This window comes from Sus scrofa, chromosome 2 (genome assembly GCF_054392235.1).
Source record: "Sus scrofa isolate SSC_HxYL_T2T_F1_AM1 chromosome 2, Sscrofa_HxYL_maternal_Yorkshire_Landrace_v2.0, whole genome shotgun sequence".
NCBI lineage: Eukaryota > Metazoa > Chordata > Mammalia > Artiodactyla > Suidae > Sus > Sus scrofa.
Genome location: NC_139384.1, coordinates 95,974,096 through 95,996,928, shown reverse-complemented (window position 1 = coordinate 95,996,928; position 22,833 = coordinate 95,974,096). Strand labels below are relative to the sequence as shown.

Sequence of the window (22,833 nt, the reverse complement as noted above, 5' to 3'; positions counted from 1 at the left end):
AAAGAAGTCCCATATACACCAGCCTTCCACTTCACCTGCCAGAAATATTTCATGCACATATAAGCATATATACACATATCCCATTTCTATGTGTGTGGAAGCCTGCTTTTTATATTTAGCAATATCCATATTAAAAATTGTCCAATATAGATCAACTCATTCTTTCTGATGCCCACTCAGTATTTCACCATATGGATACACTGCAAGTTAACTAGCCTCTTCTTGATGGACATTTAGATTGTTTTGGGGTTTTTTCCTATTATAAACAATGCTGTAATAAACATGTTTTTCCACCCGCCTTAATGCACAATAATATATGTTTCTGAATGAGACTAATTCAGAACTAATGACCTTTTTGGCTAGCTTTGGGCAGTTTACTTAGACTTCATTTCATTATCCATAAGAAGACAATGATTCATAGGGCCGTTATGAGTTATTATGAGGATTCTATGAGATAATAGATGTAGAGTACCTAATATTCTGCTTGGCAAATAGTAGGTGCTCAATAAATATTTGCTTGAAACAAAAATGTTTCTCCTGCTCCAGATGAGGCACTTTCTGGGTTCTAAAGACCTGTACAAAGGACATCCCCATCCCTTTCAGGTTGGACTTGCACCTGGGGACACAGCAGCTATAAGTGGCTAGGACCACTTGCTAGCATCAGGTGACAGGTCATAAAGGCCTCTCCACTCAGCTCTTCCAATAGTGGCCAGTATCTGTGGGATGCCTCAAAACAACAGTACGAGTTTTACAACCAGAAAAAACCCTCTGCTCTTCAACGGGACCTGGCCAGGTCAATTTCCTCCCATGCCTAGAACCAAGCTGGTAACCCCCAGCCCTGCCATCATCTGCCTACATCATCCTGCTTCTCACCCACCTAACCAACTCTTCCTTATCCGTCAGGAGCAGTTCCTGTTCTAACGCCATGCCAACTTCTAGGATTCCAGTCCAAGCAATCCCAGGCCACAATGAGCAGTCCTTGTTTGATACATTGTCACATACTCACCTCCACTGCTATTTAACCATTCTACATGAGAATGCCCACTGCCTTAGTAAGTTTCCAAGCATCTTGAGGATAAGGTAAGAACATTCAAATGGTATCACTTGGATCCCCTTTCCTCAGCCAGACGAGATACATGGCATGCAATGAATACATTAAATATCCAGTGATTTGAACTGTGAACAAAAACTCACCCACAATTGAGTTTTTTATGAGAGAGTAGAAACAGTCATCAGCTCTAGAGCTGGTTTCCCCCTCCTGTTGGATACCAGGAAAATAACAGCCCTACTGACTTCTAAACTGATTCATACATAGACAATGAGCTTATGAGCATTAGGAAAAATGGGTTAAAAAAACAAAAAACAAAACCCTCCTCCTCCCCCCCCTCCCCCACATGGTCTGTACATTTAAAAGAAACACACCTACTAAGACTTACCAGGAACTTCTGTGATTTAGCATGGTATAAAACATCCTGGTAGTGCTGGGCAGAGTCTGGGTCTATATCTTTAATCTTTGCAGTAGGTAACAGCAGACTATCTAAGGTTTTCAAAGCATCCCCTTCATCAATGGCTTCATTGATGTACCCTACAGCTACAACTCCTAGAAAATGAAGAAAAAAATTTCCTTTTAAGTCACAGTATATTATAAGCTTTCTAGAGTCACTTTTACTAAAGATTGTGTTAGAGGAGGGGGAAGGAGGAACACACACACACACACACACACACACACACACACACACACACACACACACAAACACAACTGTAAGAACAAGTAAGTAAGGCAGGCCAAGGGCCTCACAGTAAATCAAAGTACAGAAGTCTATTGTAGGAGTTCCCATTGTGGTACAGTGCAAATGAATCTGACTAGGAACCATGAGGTTGTGGGTTCGATCCCTGGCCTCGCTCAGTGGGTTAAGGATTTGGCATTGCCGTGAGCTGTGGTGTAGGTCACAGACATGGCTCGGATCTGGCGTTGCTGTGGCTGTGGTGCAGGCTGGCAGCTGTAGCTCCAATTCGACCCCTAGCCCAGGAACCTCCATATGCCAGCAGTGTGGCCCTAAAAAGCAAAAAAAAAAAAAAGAAGTACACCGTATCTTTATATACTTGCAATGTGCAATCTAAAAATGAAATTAAGGGAAAATTCTGTAATAGATTCCAATTATGAATATATCACAAATACAAAAAGAATAAACACTTAGGAATACATTTAACAAAATGAGAACAAAACATATACACCGAAAATTATGAAACCCCCCTGGAAAAAAAGATGACCTAAATAAAGGGAAAAATCATCCTAAGTTCATGGGTCAAAGGCTTAATATTGTTAAAATGGAAATACTCCTCAAAGTGATCTATAGACTCAGTGTAACTCCTATCAAAATCCCAGCTGCCTTTTTAAAAGAACAAATTGACCAGCTAATTCCAAAATTCATATAGAAGTGCAAGGGATCAAGAAATAACCAATGCTGGGGACATAAATTGGTGTAGCCATTGAGGAAAACAGTATGGAAGTTCCTCAAAATACTAAAAATAGAGTTGTCATATGATTCAGCAATCCCACTCCTGGGCATGTACCTATAAAACTGCAAAACTGTAATTCAAAAAGGTACATGCAGAGTTCCCGTCGTGGCGCAGTGGAAACGAATCCGACTAGGAACCATGAGGTTGCGGGTTCAATCCCTGGCCTCACTCAGTGGGTTAAGGATCCGGCGTTGCTGTGGCTGTGGCATAGGCCAGCGGCTACGGCTCCAATTAGATCCCTAGCCTAGGAATCTCCATATGCCGCAGTTGTGGCCCTCAAAAAGACAAAAAAGACAAAAAAAAAAAAAAAAAAGATAGATGCACCCCTAGGAGCACTATTCACAATAGCCAAGAAATGAAAATAACCTAAACATCCGTTGGCAGATGAATGGATAAAAAAGTGGTGAATACTACTTAGCCACAAAAAAGAATGAAATAATGCCATTTGTAGCAACATGGATGGACCTAGAGATTCTCATACTAAGGGAAGTAAGTTAGAGAAACAAATCATATATGATATCACTTACATATGGAATCTAAAATATGACACAAACGAACACATCTATGAAACAGAAACAGACTCATAGACATAGAGAACACACGTGTGGTTGCCAAGAGGGAGGGGATGTTGGGAAGGGAAGGACTGGGAGTTTGAGGTTAACAGGTGCAAACTAGTATTTATAGGATGGATACAACAGCTACGTCTATATAGCACAGGGAACTATATTCAATATCCTGTGATAAAGCATAATGAAAAAGAATGTGAAAAAGAATATATATATATGAACCACTTTGCCATACGGCAGAAATTAACACAACAATATAAATCAACGTTATTGCAACAATTTTTTTTAAATTAAGAAATAACTAATGCAATGTTGGCAGAAAAAAACAGCAGGAAGATTCTTTCCAATTTCAAACTTACTACAAAGCTATAGTTGACAAAGAATGACATCAACATAAAGACAGACATATATATACATTAATGGAGTAGAATTTAGAGTTTAGAAATAAACCCTTACATTTACGGTCAACTGACTTTTTTTTTTTTCTTTTTTGTCGTCTTTTCTGGGGCCGCTCCCTTGGCATATGGAGGTTCCCAGGCTAGGGGTCTAATCAGAGCTGTAGCCACCAGTCTACGCCAGAGCCACAGCAACACAGGATCCGAGTCATGTCTGCAACCTACACCACAGCTCATGGCAACCCTGGATCCTTAACCCACTGAGCAAGGCCAGGGATCGAACCCGCCGCTTCATGCTTCCCAGTCAGATTCGTTAACCACTGAGCCACGAAGGGAACTCCTATGGTCAACTGATTTTTGACCAAGGTTGACAAGACAAAGCAACAGGAAAAAAACAGTTTTTATAACAAATGGCACAGACAACTGAATGTTCACACACATAAGAATGAAGTTGACAGATGTAAACTATTGCCTTTGGGATGGATAAACAATGAGATCCTGCTGTATAGCACTGGCAACTATATCTAGTCACTTACGATGGAGCATGATAATGTGACAGAAAGAATGTATATATGTCTGTGTAACTGGGTCACTTTGCTGTACAGCAGAAAACTGACCAAACACCATAAATCAACTATAATGGAAAAAATAAAAATCACTTAAAAAAAAAAATGAAGCTGGTCTCCCAACATCACATCCCCAGGAGGTAACTCAAAATGGATCAAAGATCTAGACATAAAAGCTCAAACTATAATTAATCTCTCAGAAGAAAAATAAGAGTAAATCTTTGCGGTCTTATGTTGGGCAATACTTTTTAGCTATGAACACCAAAACCATAAAAAAAGAAATGAATACATGGGATGATTTTAAAATCAAACCTTTAAAAGGTACAAACTATTATGCATAAAAGAAGCTACAAGGACATGCTGTACAACACAGGCAACATAGCCAATCTTTTAAACTAACTCTACACAGAGTATAACTTTTAAAAATTATGAATCACCATGCCACACATCTGTAACTTATATAATATTGTTTATCAACTATGCCTCAATTAATAAATTAAACCTTTTGTTTCCAAGGACATCATCAAAGAAAGTGAAGACCACCTAAAGAATGAAAGAAATACTTGCAAGTCCTGTACCTGATGAAAAAAAAAATGCATATACCTGATACACAGGCATATCAAATTTATAAGGAACTCTTACAACTCAACAATCAAAAAGAAAACCCCAAAGCCAGTTTAAAATGGATAAAGGACCTGATCAGATCTTTCTTTCCTTCTTTCCCTCTTTCTTTTCCTTTCTTTCTGTCTGTCTGTCTCTCTTCTTTCTTTCTTAGGGCCACACCCCCAAGCATATGGGAATGTGAGGTCTAATTGGAGCTGCAGTCTATGCCACGGCCATAGTAACGTGAGATCCGAGCTACTTTCTTAACCTACACCCCAGTACATGCCAACACTGATCCTTAGCCCACTGAGCAAGGCCAGGAATCGAACTGGCATCCTCATGGATACTAGTCAGGTTCATTACCGCTGAACCACGGAGGGAAATCCTCAGATATTTCTTTACAGAAGATATACAAATACCTAACAGGCACATGAACAGATGCTCAATACCTTATTAGAAAAATGCAAATCCAAATCACAAAATACCACTTCATACCCACTAGGATGGCTATATTAAAAAATAACAATAAAATTGTTGTGAGGATGTGGTGAAATTGGAATACTCATACATTGCTGGTGGGAATGGAAAACTCTAGTCACCTTGGCAAATAGGCAGTCTCTTAAAATATTACTATGTTTCGAGGCGCAGCGGAAACGAATCCAACTAGGAACCATGAGGTTGGGGGTTCCATCCCTGGCCTCGCTCAGTGGGTTAAGGATCCAGCGTTGCCAAGCGTTGTGGTGTAGGTCGCAGACAGGGCTCAGATATGGCGTTGCTGTGGCTGTGGTGTAGGCTGGCAGCTACAGTTGCAATTTGACCCCTAGCCTGGGAACCTCCATATGCCGTGGGTGTGGCCCTAGAAAAAAGACAAAAAAAAAAAAAAAAAAAATTAAACAGAGAATTGCCAAGTAATCCAGCAATTCCACTTCTAGATATATACTCAAGGGAAATGAAACCATATGGTCACACAAAAGCTTATACATGAATAATTATAGGAGCAATGTTTATAATAACTAAGAAGTAGAAACCAACCCAAATATTCATCAACTCATAAATGAATAAACAAAATATATATCCACAGAATGGAATATTACCTGACCTAGAAAGGAATATGAAGTATATGCCAATACATGATACAACATGGATGAACCTTGAAAACATTATGCTAAGTAAAAGAAACCAGACATAAAAGGCCCCATATTATATGACTCTATTTATATGATATATCCAGAATAGGAAAATCCATAGAAACAAAGTAGACTAGTGATTGCCAGGGAATAGGAGGAGAGGGAATAGGGAGTGACTGCTCATGGGTATGAAGTTTCTTTCTGGGGTTATGAAAATGTTCTGAATTTAGATAGTAGTGACGGATGCATAACTTTTAAAACATACATAAACCACCATAAAAACATAATAAAAGGGTGAACTTTATGGTATAGGAATTATATGTCAATAAAGCTGTTACGAAAACAGGGAGATAACCTGACATACAAGCAGCCGTAGAGATGCTCATATCTAGTGTAACCCTCATTACCTATTAATGCCGAGGCATTGGATGATGGAACCACAGAACACCAGCGCTGAAAGAATTTAATGTACAAATGTACGGGAAAAAACACTGACGTGCAAAGGAATGGAACATACATTCTATTATTTAGATTATTCCACTTTATCACCCTGTAAAGAATGCCAGAAGAGAGATGGTTCAAAACCAAACAATTCCCTGCAGTGTTTGCAGACTGAAGCTCCAGTCAGTCTAGTCCAACTGGTGTGAGGATGAAAATATTCTCTATCTGAGCTTTCCAATATGGAAGCTATTAGCCACAAAGAGCTACTGAGCATTTAAAATGTACCTAGTATGACTCAAGAATTTTAAATTTTATTTCATTTTTTTTATTATTATCATCATTATTTTTTTGTTTTTTTGCCATTTCTTGAGCCGCTCCCGCGGCATATGGAGGTTCCCAGGCTAGGGGTCTAATCAGAGCTGCAGCCACTGGCCTACACCAGAGCCACAGCAACACAGGATCCGAGCCGCGTCTGCAAACTGCACCACAGCTCATGGCAACGCCAGATCCTCAACCCACTGAGCAAGGCCAGGGATCGAACCCGCAACCTCATGGTTCCTAGTTGGATTCGTTAACCACTGAGCCACGTCGGGAACTCCAATTTTATTTCATTTTAATTAGTTAAAATAGCCACACATGGCTGGGAAATATAGGTAGGCTTCATATAAAGTAGCAGTCTTGCATGTTTAGGGATATTGTTAAGATTCAAGGGTGGCTAATTTAGTATCACAGATTGTTTCTCTAATGCCAGCTGGTAAAATAACATCTGGAATCCGAATTCATGGGCGTACCAAAGGACAAATAAGCATATCCACCCATGTAACGTTTTACCATCTCCACGACAGGATCTTAGGACACAGACCATAAGGTATAGTAATGAAAAGCACAAAAGCTAAGCTATGCAGTTGGGAACTCTTTTGAAACTCTAGCAAAAGGAATCTATTTGGAGGCCACTTCTCAACACTACCTTATTCTTAAAAGTAAACTATCAACTATAGTGTATGTATATGCAGGTGCATTATTCATGACTATACATACCCATATGTACACATATATACACACATACATTCACATACTCCCAAGGTCTTCTGCTTCCCAGGTTCATGCTCATGAATAAGAACTAATAAAGAAACTAAACATTAACAACCAGCAAGCTTAGATAACAAACATTCTTAAAAGCCAAACATTATCTGATTTTGTCAGTGATTTTTCACCAAAACCCATCACAAGCCACTTTACAAATGTGATATGCTATGAAACAGAATACGTACTTCAAATTTTTAAGAAGCATCTTCATCTTGACATTCAAATTAAGGTAAGATACTTAGCTGGGGATCTCCCGAATAAATGTTCCCATTAAGACCATTGCTAAGAATGAGAAGAGTTATCTGTAGGAGAAAAAGGACCACCTACAATGCCTAGAAATTATTCCAGATTATAATACTCAAACACGTTTGAAGAAAGAGCAAGAATACTTCCGTAACATGCAAGTTGGGACACGGCAACACACTGGAAGAACTTGGGGACGGCTAAGTACTGCCTACGTACAAAGTCTTAGCATTTTGCCCTGGAATATTTATAAACTGGAGAGCACGGAACACTTACGTCATCCACTGGACAACCCCTTGGGTGGACTATTCTAAACATTTTTAAACATCCCATCCAAACATGATCTTTCCAGAACTACGTCTGAGAAAGAGAACGTGTCCCCAACCCGCCAATCACCTGGGAACGAGTGCATGCCAGCTGACTTGATTGAAATCACCCGCTTAAGTTTTTGGAGTGTTTCTATGAACACACGCTGCTGATGTCATAGTAAATGACCTCATAGGAGCTGAAAAACCTTCCCAGAACCCCCCTGAGCACATCTGCCTCACTTCCTCTGTTTATAAGTGAAGAGAAAATCCAAGTGAGCAAAGATTGTAAACTTCTCACTCCAGGGCCCACTTATTTTTTTTTTAATAAAAACTGAAAAAAAAAATCTTGTTGAAGTGTGGTTGATTTACAATGTTGTGTTCATTTCTGCTGCTCAGCAAACTTCTTTCAATCATCATGTGATGCCAAACATTCTAGCCTGGTGAGAAAGTGGGTATTCCCTTAGAGGTGGTGTATTTGAGACAGCAGATGAGGTAACTGACAAAGAATGGTGCCTACCAGATTTTAAAAGCAAAAATTCACAGGAAGAAAATCTCCATGTCTAAACTACATGGTGAAAATAATGCCACTCTATGGCTCAAATGGGAAAAGAGAACTTTCCATTAAGAAATCAGCAAAGCGTCCAAGTTGGAGGAAATGCCTCTAGCAGCTTTTCCATTCAATTCTGCTTCCACATTGATTATTTCCCATTAGCCAAATACCTCATCCACACCACAGTTCAGATATAGGATTAGATCGTGGAGTGTGGAGCAGTGATGGGGTGGCAAGAAAAAGTCCATGAACAAGTCTCAGCTCTTTCAAGTGATTTAATTTCTACTGAGCAATTCATGCCTGTTTCACAACAGTATATATATATATTTTACTTGGCTTTTAAAGAAATTACCTAAACATATCCAACTCAACACTTCAAGAACTTTACACAAAAATACCCCATTGTGACAAAACAACAAACCAAAACACAGAGACATGAAATCTTTTGTAGTAAGTCCCCTAAATTCTAGAAAGGAAATATTAGTCTCTCAAATAACTACTCTAGGAGTTCCTGCTATGGCACAATAGCATTGGTAGCATCTCTGGAGAGCTGAGATGCAGGTTCGATCCCCAGCCAGGCACAGTGCTTAAGAATCCAGTGTTGCCACAGCTGCAGCACAGGTCACAACTGTAGCTCGGATCTGATCCCTGATTCCATACGCAGTGGGGCAGCCAAAAAAGAAAAAAACAAACAATAAAAACTATTCTGGTTATGACATATGTCCTTCATGCCAAGATGGTTAGAAGAAATGTGATAATGGCTGTGATATGTCCCATGGAGAATGACTGAGTGGTACGGTTATCTGGATAAATGCCATACAAATCCAAAGAGAATGTTGCTTCAAAATATCTACCTACGAAAGACACCCTTCTGAGTTCCCATTGTGGCTCGGTGGTAATGAACCCAACTAGCATCCATGAGGATGCATGTTTGATTCCCTGGCCCTGCTCAGTAGGATTAAGGATCTGGCATTGCCATGAGCTGTGGTGTAGGTCACAGACTCAGCTCGGATCCCACGTTGCTGAGGGCATGGCGTAGGCTGGCAGCTGCAGCTCAGATTCGACCCCTAGCCTAGGAACTTCCATATGCCTTGGGTGTGGTCCTAAAAAGGCAAAAGACACCTTTCTTTTAAAGTTAAATATATATTATGTATATGTATTAATATTATATAATTGTTTATATTATAATTATAATTGTTATAATATTTAACTATAATTATAATATATATATATTATCTATATATTAATATATATTAAACATATATATTTATATATGCTGCTTTTCTTTTCCTGGTAAAAACAAAAGATCTGATGATCTGGGACAAAAAATGGCACATTCCCCCCCCCCTTTAATCAGTTTGGAGAATGAGAGTAAAACTATGCTTGTTCAGCACCTTCACTTGTATAATCAGGACACACAGAAATCACCAAAGTCAACCTGGGTTGTGCATATGGTCAGAAAGAACCAGGGGTGGATGGAACCGGATTTTGTGTTTTGCCTACCCTGGTTTAGCTTTAGCCAGAGCACCCAAACCACTGCTGCAAGAGGCTGGAAGCGTGGAGCTGGGGTCGGGGGTCAAGAGGAAGAAGGCAGAATGGCAGGAGGCTGGGGACTGCACTTTGTAACAGCACACACACACCCAGCAGTATCGGCTCTCATCCCCACCCCTCCTTTCTTCTCCTAAGATGATGTCGAACATCTGCTTAAATTACTGCTTCCCCCAACTAACATCTGGCAAGAACCACCAGCTCCCAAGCCAACATGTCAGAAAACAGCTAAGTGGGTGGTGTGTCAGCCATCAGATTGCAGGGATCCCAAAACGCCTCATGGAAAGGAAACGCAGAGATGCAGCAGAACGTCGTGTGGTCACGACTGCAGAAATGTAGATCTATACACAACTTGAAAAGGACAGAATAAAAAGAAGTATTCAGGGAGTTTCCTTAGTGGCTCAGTGGTAACGAACCCAACTAGGATCCATGAGGATGGGGGTCTGATCCCTGGCCTTGCTCATTGGGTTAAGGATCTGGGGTTGCCACGAGCTGTGGTGTAGGTTGCAGATGCGGCTCGGATCTGGCGTTTCTGTGGCTGTGGTGTAGGCCGGCAGCTATAGCTCCAATTCAACCCCTAACCTCCACATGCTGTAAACATCCATATGCTGTGGGTGAGGCCCTAAAAAGTAGAAAAAAGAATTGTTTAGGCATCCGTGTAACAGTGGCATCTATGGTACACCATCTCAAGGTCCCACTTCCTATTAGAGGCCTGGAGTGAGAAGACACTGAAAAAAAAGCAAACCCAGCCTTGATGTTGGGCCTAGGGCTTACAAGAACTAGTAAAGAGAAGGAAACTATGCAAACTCAAGTAACTAACAGTCATGTGTTTTTATCTCAGGACTGAATTTAGTGTAACAAAATCAGAGATGGAGCATTAGAAGATCAGATCTAAGACCTGACCAAAACCAGCTACAACAAAATATTGTGAACTATTTTTTTTCTATTTATAGAGAGAAAGCGCAGAGTGTAGCAGTTTCTGTTTTTTACACAATTTAAAAAGGTTACTTTCAAATTACAATTATTACAAAGCATTGGCTATATTCCTCGTGTTGTACAGCACACCCTTGTAGCCCGTCTTACACCTGCAGGTTTGTAGCTTCCACTCCCCCGCCGCCACATTGTCTCTCCCCTCCTCTCCTCACTGGTAACCACTAGTTTGTACTCTATCTGTGAGTCTGCTTCTTTTTTGTTATATTCACTAGCTTCATTTTTTTTAGATTTCACATATAAGTGTTATCACAAAGTATTTGTCTTTCTCGGTCTTAATTTCACTTACCATAATACCTTCCAAGTGGCAAAATTTTGTTCTTTTTACGACTGAGTAGTATTCGTGTGTGTGTGTGTGTGTGTGAGTGTGAGTGAGTGTGTATACACATATCTTCTTTATCCAGTCATCTGTTGATGGACACTTAGGTTATAAGACCTTACCGAAATAAACTAGGACAAAACATCGTAAATTCTGAAGGAAGGACCTGCCTATTCTATCAGCAGACTTGAAGCTAGCGAGTTAGAAAGCCAAGTCAAAGCTGGAGGGTCGTTAGGACATCAGCAATCCTAATCCAATGTCAAACTGCTCAGAGAAAGCCAAAGAAGATGGGGATGGTTGGTTTGTTTTCATGATGGAAAAAGGCAGCCTGAAGCTTAGATTTGGTCATTTATGCTACCAAAAAAACAGCAAATACACTGATTGCCTAAGTTTCATAGCTCCTCATTCTTCACTCTATTTTTATAAGAAAGAGGCAAATGACAAGGAAGCAAGCTGACATTCAAGAAAGCATGTACATCTTTTTGGGACTATCCATTTTCATACGGGAAGCTCATAAGTTCTAGAAACACAGCAAACCCCCATGATTTGAGATCATAAAGCAGCAGGGAGATTATGTTGCAATTTCTTCTCAGGACAGGAACATGTGTTGCACTTTAGAAAAATGCCCAAATGAAAGGTCAAAATAAAACCGAGTGCTTAAAAAGCGGAGTTATTTAGAGCAGTCGTCTCTCAAGTGGTAATACATAAGAAAATCCTAGGACTTATATTTCTACTCTTTTATTCTATCCTTTTATGTCTTTTTGGGGTTGCTCTGTCGTGTTTATAATATGCTGGATGGTAGTGCAGAAAGAACGTTTATATATCAATACATATATCCACACCAGGGGAGTGTGTTCTCATAGGGCTCTGTGGGCAGAAAATCTGTAGCCCTAAACGAGAGAACTGTGATGTCCAGAAACCTTATTCTCCCACTGTCAGTAGAGAAGGAAAGTGTTCCATACTTACGGTCATTTTCTTCTTGAATTTCAGTATTAACCATATCGATACAGTTCTGAATTTCATTCCAGCTTAAGTTCTCTTGCCCTTGGGATAAGGCTTCCAGTTTAATGGAGAGAAGTGCATTTGCGTAACTGGAGAAGAGAAAACAATTATCATCTACTCGGAGAAGTTCATTCTGTGTTCATGATGCATCTTAAATTTGACACACGGGCTCCGTGTGACGAGATGAGGTTAAACAAAGAGCAGAAAGGCAAGTCAAATTGTTTTGTGCCGCCTTGTTAACACCAACCTCACTTAGACTAATGGTTTTTTTTTTTCTTAAAAATACTTTTCATGTACAAATGCTTTTTATTCCTTTCTTTTTCTTTTCTTTTTTTCTTTCTTTCTTTTTTTTTTTTTTTTTTTTTTTTTTGTCTTTTTGCCTTTTCTAGGGCCATTCCCGCGGCATATGGAGGTTCCCAGGTTAGGGGTCGAATCAGAGCTACAGCTGCCGGCCACAGCCACAGCAACACCAGATACAAACCACATCTGTGACCTACACCACAGCCCATGGCAACGCTGGATCCCCAACCCATGGAGCAAGGCCAGGGATCGAACCCGCAACCTCATGGTTCCTTGTTGGATTCGTTAACCACCACGCCAATCAAATTCCAATCTTGTACTCAAACAAACGAACAGAAAAAACCCTCAATGCTTTTAACTCTGTTTTTGGGTAACAATTACTTGGGTTTTTGGGTAACAATTTTCCCTTTCCTTTGTATGGTTGTGTGGTTCCTTTGTATGATTACATGATAAAACTCAGAATGACCATGGTTCCCAATCTTTCCATCAGGAGTCATTTTTTTCTTTCTTGTTCCTTTCCCAAATCCAAACTCTGAGAGACCTTTTTTATAGTAACCCTAAGATAGCTGGGTTACCTTGTGGCCTAATACATGCAAGGACAAATCAAAGAAAATGCAAATGCAGTTTCAGAAACCTTGCTGAGTAACACACATTTTCACTGTTTTCTTGAAGAGGTGGTGCATGAGTAAAACCCAGAATATCCTAGAATTCCTCTTCATCTGTTCATTCTTCCTCAGGCTTCACAGCAGCTACTCCCCACCTCTCTCCTGTGTCACCTCACTGTCATAACACTTACACCTCATTTCTGAACGTGCCCCCCCCCCTTATTCTGCACATTCCTCTGGAAAATAGTGTTTGGTCAACACTCCTGATTATTTTTCTTGTTTTGAGAAATTTCAGAGAAAAAGATGATCCATCTTGACACACTACTAAGAAATGTTCATTTCATCATCGGTCTTCTCATTTGCAGAAATTCCCAAGTTATACATCTGATGTTACAACCCTAGGCCAACATGAATGAGCTAGTCTAACTCAAAGTGTAGAAGCTCCATAGTTGAGTTGCCTTATGCATCTTTTCACATACTGATTCATTACGCAGTCTGACTTGTGAATAGAACCTACGGATTTGCTACCAGTAGAGGTTACAAGAAGTAACCTCTACTGGAAACTATACCTAGTCAATAATGATGGAGCATGGTAATGTGAGAAAAAAGAATGTACACATATATGTGTAACTGGATCACCTTGCTGTATAGTAGAAAACTGACAGAACACTGTCAACCAGCTATAATGGAAAAAAATAAAAATCATTCTATATACACATACATAAAAGAAGTAACCTCATGTTGAGTCTAAACTGTTTTCCTGGTTGTGACAGCTTTCCTTAAAGTTCTGCACACTCCAGGGTGACACTGAGATGTCTTCCACTGAGTGTAGCTTGAGAGAGAAAAACATCATTCTGAACAGCAAGTGATGGTGAGGATTCATTTTCTGTGGGTGAATTAGGCCTCCCCAAACACAGGCCTGAAACTGTCTCAGTGTCCTGTGTGAGATTTTCATCTTATCAAGAGTTATGACCTTAAGAAAATATTCTGCTATACTTACTAGTAGCCACAGAGAACACATAATACCGATCACAACGATAATGGGGTTAAATGACAACCTGCACTAGTTAGCACCCTTCTAAGTGGGGGCCATTCTGTAAGAAAGTACGAAGTCCTTACAGGCCTTTCACGTGCTTGACATCCAAACGATGACTCGATGGGAATAAAATGAAAAAGCTTAAGGGTGAACAAAGGGGAAAAAAAATCTATAATCACTCATCATTTCTTTAGAAGCAAACAAACACTAGCCTAAGGGGAAAAAATTTAGGAATAACATAACAGCGCTCCACAGGCTTTCTGAATGAGTATTAGTCTCCAGCACTAAAGGTATCAGCTTTGGATAATATTCTATAGTTTACCCAATCAGGTTCATGCCCTTTCCCTCCCCATCACTCTCAGAGTTCTCTTCACCATCTACTATGGATAGACTAATAAGGTCTTTCTAACAGACATAGGAAACTCTAAGACTAAAATTCCAACTTCATTCAGCAGATGTTTATTAAGCAGGAACTATGGGAAAAACCTATGGCAGACACGATAGGGAGATTAGGAGGAACAAGATGCAGCCTTTACTCCAAGGAGCTTTCAGTCCATTAGATAGGATGACAAAAACTCAAAAAGGGCACAAAAACCAGAGCATAGGAAAGGATATAAAAGTAGAGACAGTCCCTATGAGAAGAAGTAACGGGGTTGCAAGGGAGATGTGGAGGGAAATCCTTAGGGTTGAATTACCTTGCCTGAGACAGATGCTGAACCAAGCATTTAACCCTCAAAACTTTTCTGCTGGAATTCCCGTTGTGGCTCAGCAGGTTAAGGACCTGACTTTGTCGCTGTGAGGATGTGGGTTTGATCTCTAGCCTGGCTCAGTGGGTTAAAGATTCGGTGTTATACATGGCTCATGGCTCAGATCTGGTGTTGCCATGGCTGCGGCACAGGCCTCAGCTGCCGCTTCGATTTGACCTCTAGCCTGGGAACTTCCATACACCACAGATGTGGCCATAAAAAGGAAAAAAAAAAAAAAACTTTTCTGCAGATGCACAGTATGTGTCTTTGTTGCGTATGTTTGTTTTTGTGTTTTACAGATGAAGAGAAAGAGGCTTGGCTAGAAGAAGTCAAACTTAGCTATTTTTGCCTCCAAGGTTACATTCCTCTAACTGCATCAGGCTAGTCCTCAGAAGAGATGACATGAGCTGACGTGGGAGAAGCATGGACAGAGTTCACGCGCCCATCATCCGTGGCAGGGGGGTGGGGCTTGGAAGCACAATGCTGTGGCAGGCAGAGACGGGCGACAGGCACTGCATTCCTGGTGGTGAGAGGAGCATGCATAGGCGCAGATAAGCCAGAAAGAACAGCGTGTGTTCGATCCAGCTTGGCTGAAGTGCAAACCATGAGGAGGGATGTAGCTGGAGCAAAGGGCAGAACACCACATTGAGTAATTCAGATGAGAACAGGGCACAGTCAAACAGAGGAGCATTATAAACACAGCGACATTTTAGAACAATTAATCTGGGAACAGCATATGCCTAGAGCCAATGCCAGCACTCCATCACTCTCATGAGAACTGGACAAAAAAACCTTTCTGGGAAAAAACAGCCCCAAGGGCAAAAGCCAAGGTAAACTGGTAGAGACTTTGCAGGAATTCATCCAGATGGCCTGTCCAGCCCCCATGTACCGTGAAGAACTTGTACAACCCTAAAGGACAGGCCCAGAGTTTCTCCAACTTGAAAACCTGCCAACTTGGGTTCCCAAGAACTAGAATAAAAGCTCATGTGGCAACTGAAATGCAGAGGCTGTGGAAGATCACTCAGGGCCAATGCAACATTCAATATAAAAACCAAAGGGGGCCCAGAAAGCTCATGTCAATATTAGGTCATCCAGGTGACCCAGAAAATGCTTAAATCAAATTTTTAAAATACTATTTAAACAAGCTGGGAGTTCCCATTGTGGCTCCAAGGGTTAAGAACCGAACTAGTGTCCATGAGGTTGCGGGTTTGATCCCTGGCCTTGCTCAGTGGGTTAAAGGATTCGGTGTTGCCGTGAGCTGTGGTGTAGGCTGAAGAAGCAGCTCATATCCTGAGTTGCTGTGGCTGTGGTACAGGGTGGCAGCTGCAGCCCTGGTTCCACCCCCAGCCTGCATATGCTGCAGGTGTGGCCATAAAAAGAACAAAAAAGAAAAGACGACTCTAAACAAGCACACATTTTAAAAGGTTGTCAAACAGAACACTTGAACTCTGAAGCTGTATCTGTGGCCCCAGTTGAAAATCACAGGTATAAAAGTGGTCCTCAGATGGGGTAGGGGACCATTTCCTTAAAGAGTTATATGTATGCTAAGTGAAGTCAGTCGGACAATGAGACGCCAACATCAAATGCTTTCACTGACATGTGGAATCTGAAAAAAAGGACATAATGAACTTCTTTGCAGAACAGATACTGACTCACAGACTTTGAAAAACTTATGGTTTCCAAAGGAGACAGTGCAGGGGGGATGCGCCGGGGGTGTGGGATGGAAATCCTATAAAATTGGTTTGCTGGAGTTCCCGTCGTGGCGCAGTGGTTAACGAATCCGACTAGGAACCATGAGGTTGCGGGTTCGGTCCCTGCCCTTGCTCAGTGGGTTAACGATCCGGCGTTGCCGTGAGCTGTGGTGTAGGTTGCAGATGTGGCTCGGATCCCGCGTTGCTGTGGCTCTGGCGTAGGCCGGTGGCTACAGCTCCGATTAGACCCCTAGCCTGGGAACCTCCATATGCCTCGGGAGCGGCCCAAAGAAATAGCAAAAAGACAAAAAAAAAAAAAAAAAGTTGGTTTGTGATGATCATTGTACAACTATAAATGTAATAAATTCATTGAGTAATAAAAAGATAAATAAAATAAAAAAGAGTTATGTGTAAATTGGGATGGGAGAAGAGAGGATTATTGGTAACCAAAACAGGCGATTTTAAGATCAAGTGTACTGTCATTTCGAGGGAAGTGGCTGGGGCTCTCAATATGTCTTGATAATTGGCTCATGCACAAGCCCATGTGACTGTGACGCTTCCTAAGCGAGTGACCAACTCTGCTTTCTCTAGCCTGAGAGAACGCAGCAGAGCCTGGTTAGAGAAGAATGAAGGAAGACAGAAAAGACACAGCAAGCCCACTTAGGAGGCTACTTCAGAAGCGAAGGTAAACCGTCTCAGCAAGCTGGTCACCAGGACGCATTCCGCGGAGGTACTGTGCACACAGACTGGCTGCCATCAGGGAGAAAAGTGAGTGGGCTGTTCATGGCACAAGGGTGCCTCACAGAGGGCAGAGGAAGTCTCAGGTTGAGGTTTCTAAGCTTGAAGGAGGAGGAGACGGCACCATTAATATAAACAGTGGAGGCAGAAATAAATTACCTTGGAAATAGCCTCTGAGGAGTTATAGGAATCAGGAACCTCCAGGTGTTGGGGGGGGGGGTCATATTTAAACAGCGTAAGAGCACTGGTTTTTCCAAGATGACTAAAAACAGGGAAAATCCACTGCCGTACTATTTTGGGGCCATTCTCTACATAAAGAAGTGGTTGAAGACTATTTCTTAAAAAAATCTAAGAAGTCATGGAATTCTTGTCGTGGCACAGTGAAAATGAATCTGACTAGGAACTATGAGGTTGGGGGTTCGATCCCTGGCCTTGCTCAGTGGGTTAAGGATCTGGCGTTGCGGTGAGCTGTGGTGTAGGTCGAAGACGTGTCCTGGATCTGGTGTTGCTGTGGCTGTGGTGTAGGCTGGCAGCTACAGCTCCAATTAGACCCCTAGCCTGAGAACCTCCATATGCCGTGGGTGTGGCCCTAAAAGGATGAAAGCCAAAAAAAAAAAAAAAAAATCTAAGAAGTCTTAAATTTTTCCTGTACAACTGTACCTGACCAAGAGAAATATCCAATCGACCTAATTCCAGTGATTATAGAGCCAGTATCTGGAAAGTGCTTTTGCCACGATCTATGCAGACATCTCCCCCTGGTGGTCACAAGATTCCAGGAAGAAAATTTCCTCATTTTAACATGGGTTTTTGACTTACTCAATTTCTAACAGAGCTCCTTATTTTGGCCCCTTAATTTTCTCTCTAGATCTGCTATAGTGTTTCACAATTCTATCAACTATACTGTCTAGTAGCTTATTTCAGGAACGTGAAATGAAAGACACTAAGTTGAGGAGTTCTCAACTTGGCGCAGCGGAAACAAATCTGATTAGGAACCACGAGGTTGCAGGTTCGACCCCTGGCCTAGCTTAGTGGGTTAAGGATCCGGCGTTGCTGAGAACTGTGGTGTAGGTCACAGACGTGGCTCGCATCTGGCGTAGCCAGCAGCAACAGCTCTGATTAGATCCCTAGCCTGGGAACCTCTATATGCCGCGGGTCTGGCCCTATAAAGACAAAAAAGACAAAAAGGACCAAAAAAAAAGAAAAAAAGAAAAAAAGGCCCTAAGTTGAGATTTTGACCTACAGCTATGATCCACTATGGTCTCAGGATTCCTTTGATTTAACCTTTAAAGAATGGGGTTTGGGGCCCAATTACCCAACTTTGGGTCCATAAATCCAGATTTGGTTTCCTTATCAGTAAAATCAGAAAACTGGACTGGACGATTATTAAGGTAGCTTCCAAATCTTCTTCATTCTGTCATCTCCAAGAGAAGCCCAAGGGAAGCTTTCAAGGTTTCTTATTATATTAGCCTATCGAATGACTTTTGCTGATGACACAGTCAGCCGGTAATTGTCACAGGATGATACTCCTTTGTCTCTTTGTTCCCCTAAAAGGAATACTGTGAAGAAGGGGCTCTAATACTAGAAGGACTCTTAGGAGAAGCAAACAAGTTTTCAAGAAAATAACTGTGGATATTTCTTCAGTGAGGAACAATCCTTAATTTGCAAGATCTGCCAAACACACATTTCTGCATTGACAGGAGGTTTGGAAAGGTGCCCTTACCGTTCCACATGCATCTCGTCCAGATTGTTGAAGCCCATTGTTGGGCTTCTGAGTTGATTCTGCACAGACACAAGGTCATTGCTTTCCAAGGCTTGGTTTAGTAAAGCAACAGCAGAGAGCATTTCCACTGCAATTACGAGCTCCTCGTGGGGCAAATAGTTCTGTTGGAAAACATACAGCAATATAAGCTCCCCAAATATGTGATGGGGCTACAGAATGAACATTTCAAATAACAATGAAAAGCCAAAGATTGGGAGAGGCCAGGACAAAGAGGGCTCCCTGGCCACCGTCCTTTCATTGGCTTTAAAGACAGGTAAATGAGTTCATTTAGGGAGTTCCCGTTGTAGCTCAGCAGTAATGAACACGACTAGTGTCCATGAGGATGCAGGTTTGACTCCTGGCCCTGGGTTAAGGATCTGGCATTGCAGTGAGCTTCGATGTAGGTCGCAGATGCAGCTCTGATCTGGCATTGCTGTGGCTGTGGCGTAGGCCAGCAGGTGCAGCTCCAATTTGACCTCTAGCCTGGGAACTTTCACGTGTTGTGGGTGCCGTCCTTAAAAAAGAAAGAAAAAAAAAAAAAGAGTTCATTTGTATCAAGGGTGGGAGAAGGATAAATTAGGAGTTTGGGACTAGCACATACAAATTACTGAATATAAAGTAGATAAACAATAAGGTCTTACTGTAGAGCACAGGGAACTATATAGGCAATACCTTGTAATACTCTATAATGGAAAAGAATCTGAAAAAGAGTATATGAATCACTTTGCTATACATCAGAAACACAACACTGTTAATCACCTATATTTCAATTTAAAAAAAAAAAGAACAGGTAAATGACTTCTGGGTTTTCTGTAGATGATCATTACAAACTTCAGTTATGATGCCACAAACAGCTGCATTGCCATAGCTGATTCCTACTAGTGGCTATATGGGCTGCTTGCCGGCTCAGTCTTACCAATAATTTAGCCAAGGATTAGATAATATTGTTACTGCCTACAAGCTCAAGGTTAGATTTCAGCATAGCTAATGATTTTCAGTTTGAATCAAGGGTGAGGAAAAGAGGGGAGAATTTCCCTTAAAGATTACATCCCTAGAAAAAGCAAATCGAAATCTTTAAGACAAAAATATTAATTCTAATTCCAAAAAAGTGACTTTAAATCACATTTTTATAAATGGGTAGAAATTTCACATATAGTCTAAGACCTATATATTTGAAGAAATGTGATGTAAATCTTTATGGAAAGCAAGTAAGAAGTTGCCTTATTTAAAAAATACATCTCATATTTCAGAACGCCTTCCCCATTCAATGTGCTCTTTCATGTAACCGTTTTATACTGACTTGATCCAACTTCAAAAGGGTTATTTCTTCATCATGTTGAAACAACATAAAAACAAAATTTAAACAACCCTGATATATCTATGTTCATACTTAGGATATTATTTATATATAATATTTTATGTTAAAATGCATTATAGCTTTCTGGATCTCCACAGAAATCTCTCAGCAAATTGAGTTTAGCTTAAAAAGGCATAATCTTACCCTTCAAAGCAAATGGGAAGAAGAGTTTTTATAGGGAACACATAAGTTTTATCCAAATACCTTACATCAACCACAAGTTTAACATATAAGGAAGGTAAAAAATGACAAGTAAGGAGCCAAGTGGAATTATTTGAGCGTCACCGCGAATATCTAAAGTGGTATATAGTCAAAAGGATAAAGACAAATAAAGAAGAAAGGCTGGGCTGAGTCCTGACCATTAGCGGGTGAATGACTGTGACAGAGCCTAAGCAGCCTTGGGCCTCAAAGGCATGGCTATGTTAACAAAAGAACCTTTGTGCAATTTAAGAAAATAACTTATTTTCTTTTGTTAAAAAATACAGTTGACCCCTGAGCAACACTGGGGTTAGCAGCGCTGAACCTCCACGCAGCTCAAAAATCTGTGTATAATTTCATTCTTCACATAAATGGTTCCTCCATGTACTTGTCCCTCAGCATCCCTGGATTCAACCAACTTCGCCTTGTGAAGTACTATAGTATTTCCTACTGAAAAACATCCACATATAAGGGGTATGGGCAGTTCATACCTCTGTTGTTTCAGGGTCAACTGTAGGACCGTTCTATTTCTAAAACATAGTAAGTCTTACAAGTGAGGATAAGAGAAAAAAAAAAAAATCCTCTATCCAACCCCTTTAGCGGTAAACACTTTTATTCATTTTCAACTCACACAGACATTTACAGAGATTTTGATTTTTTTAACTATTTTTTCTTTTCTGACTTTTTTTTTTTTTTTTTGGTCTTTTGTCTTTTTTTAGGGCCGCATCTGAGGCATATGTAGGTTCCCAGGCTAGGGCTATAATCACAGCTGAAGCTGCCAGCCTATGCCAAGCCATAGCAACACAGGATCCGAGCCAATCTGAGCCACATGTACAACCTACACCACAGCTCCCAGCAACGCCCGTCCTTAATCCACTGAGCAAGGCCAGGGATTGAACCCAAGTCCTCATGGATGCTAGTTGGGTTCATTAACCACTGAGCCATGATGGGAACTCCTCTTTTCTTACTGTTAAGAACAAGATAATGCTATATATTTTAATCTCGCTTTTTCTACTTAAATAGTAGAGTGCAATCTGCTGTTAGTTAAATGTATGGCTTGTTGCCTGTTTCTCAGTACTATGGGCAATGCTGTGAAACATCCCTGTGGCTACAACTCTTTGGTTCACAGTCTTTATACCCATTTCCCAGCAACATCACTGTCAGGACAATGGATAATAGCCTTGGAGACACATTACTAGGATCACCCTCCAGAAAGGCTGCCCCATGCACATTCTCCTTGATGTGCAGGAGATGCTCACAGCCCCTAATTTATACCTACACTAGGTTAGCTCTCTCAACTCTACCAGTCTTGATTGCTGAAAATAACTATATTTTGCTTTAATTTACATTTACTTAATTCTGAGTTTGAACACATTGTGTGTGTTTGTCATCTGTATAGTCTTTATTTTGTCAATTGCTTCTTCATGCTTCTGACCTCCCACTTTTTCGTTTTTTGGTGGAAGCAGTACTGTTTTTGATTTTTAGATTCAATATCCCTCAATGTCTCCTTAGAACTTCAATGGGTTTTTTTTTTTTTTTGGCTGTGCCCATGGCATGCAAAAGTTCCCGGGCCAGGGATGGAACCCAAGCCGCAGCAGTGACAATGCCAAATTCTTAACCACTAGGCCATCAGGCAACTCCAGAACTTTAAGTTTTAAATTTTTATTATTATTATCTTGGGCCATGGTGTGCAGCAGCTTGGTAAGGGATTTCAGTCCCTGACCAGGGACTGACCACAGATGCACTGGTGAAAACATCAAGTCCTAACCACTAGACCACCAGGGAATTTCCAGAACTTTTTTTTATTGCTCTTCGGGGCCACACCTGGAGGTTCCCAGCCTAGGGGTTGAATTAGAGCTACAGCTGCTGGCCTCCGCCACAGCCACAGCAACTCGGGATCCGAGCCGCGTCTGCGACCTACACCACAGCTCACGGCAACGCTGGATCCTTAACCCACTGAGCGAGGCCAGAGATCAAACCCGCAACCTCATGGACACTAGTCAGATTTGTTTCCGCTAAGCCACAACAGGAACTCCCCAGAACTTTAATTTTTAAATTATTTTTTACACTTAAGTTTTAATACTGGAAATTTATGCTGTTCTGTGTGGTGAGGTAATGTTTTCTTTCCCAAATGTATAA

General features: G+C 41.0%; 1 protein-coding gene and 1 long non-coding RNA gene across 4 annotated transcripts in view; both read right to left on the bottom strand.

The window, feature by feature from the left end:
• IQGAP2 (IQ motif containing GTPase activating protein 2) overlaps positions 1-22,833 on the bottom strand; it is a 338,812-nt gene that overhangs the window by 102,348 nt on the left and 213,631 nt on the right. For 2 of the 3 annotated variants that reach the window (XM_021084462.2, XM_085013875.1), the window contains 3 exons: positions 19,101-19,261; positions 12,229-12,353; positions 1,437-1,600 (listed from right to left, as the gene is read on the bottom strand). In XM_021084462.2, coding sequence (XP_020940121.2) covers positions 1,437-1,600; positions 12,229-12,353; positions 19,101-19,261 — 450 coding nt within the window. Of the gene's footprint in view, positions 1-1,436; positions 1,601-7,943; positions 8,041-12,228; positions 12,354-19,100; positions 19,262-22,833 lie in introns of those variants that run through there. The other variant, XM_085013876.1, reaches the window with a different exon arrangement.
• On the bottom strand, positions 12,977-17,941 carry LOC146405591 (uncharacterized). Its single transcript, XR_014838103.1, has 2 exons — positions 17,778-17,941; positions 12,977-16,735 (listed from the first exon to the last, which is right to left on the bottom strand). It is a non-coding gene; the product is annotated as an uncharacterized LOC146405591 (long non-coding RNA).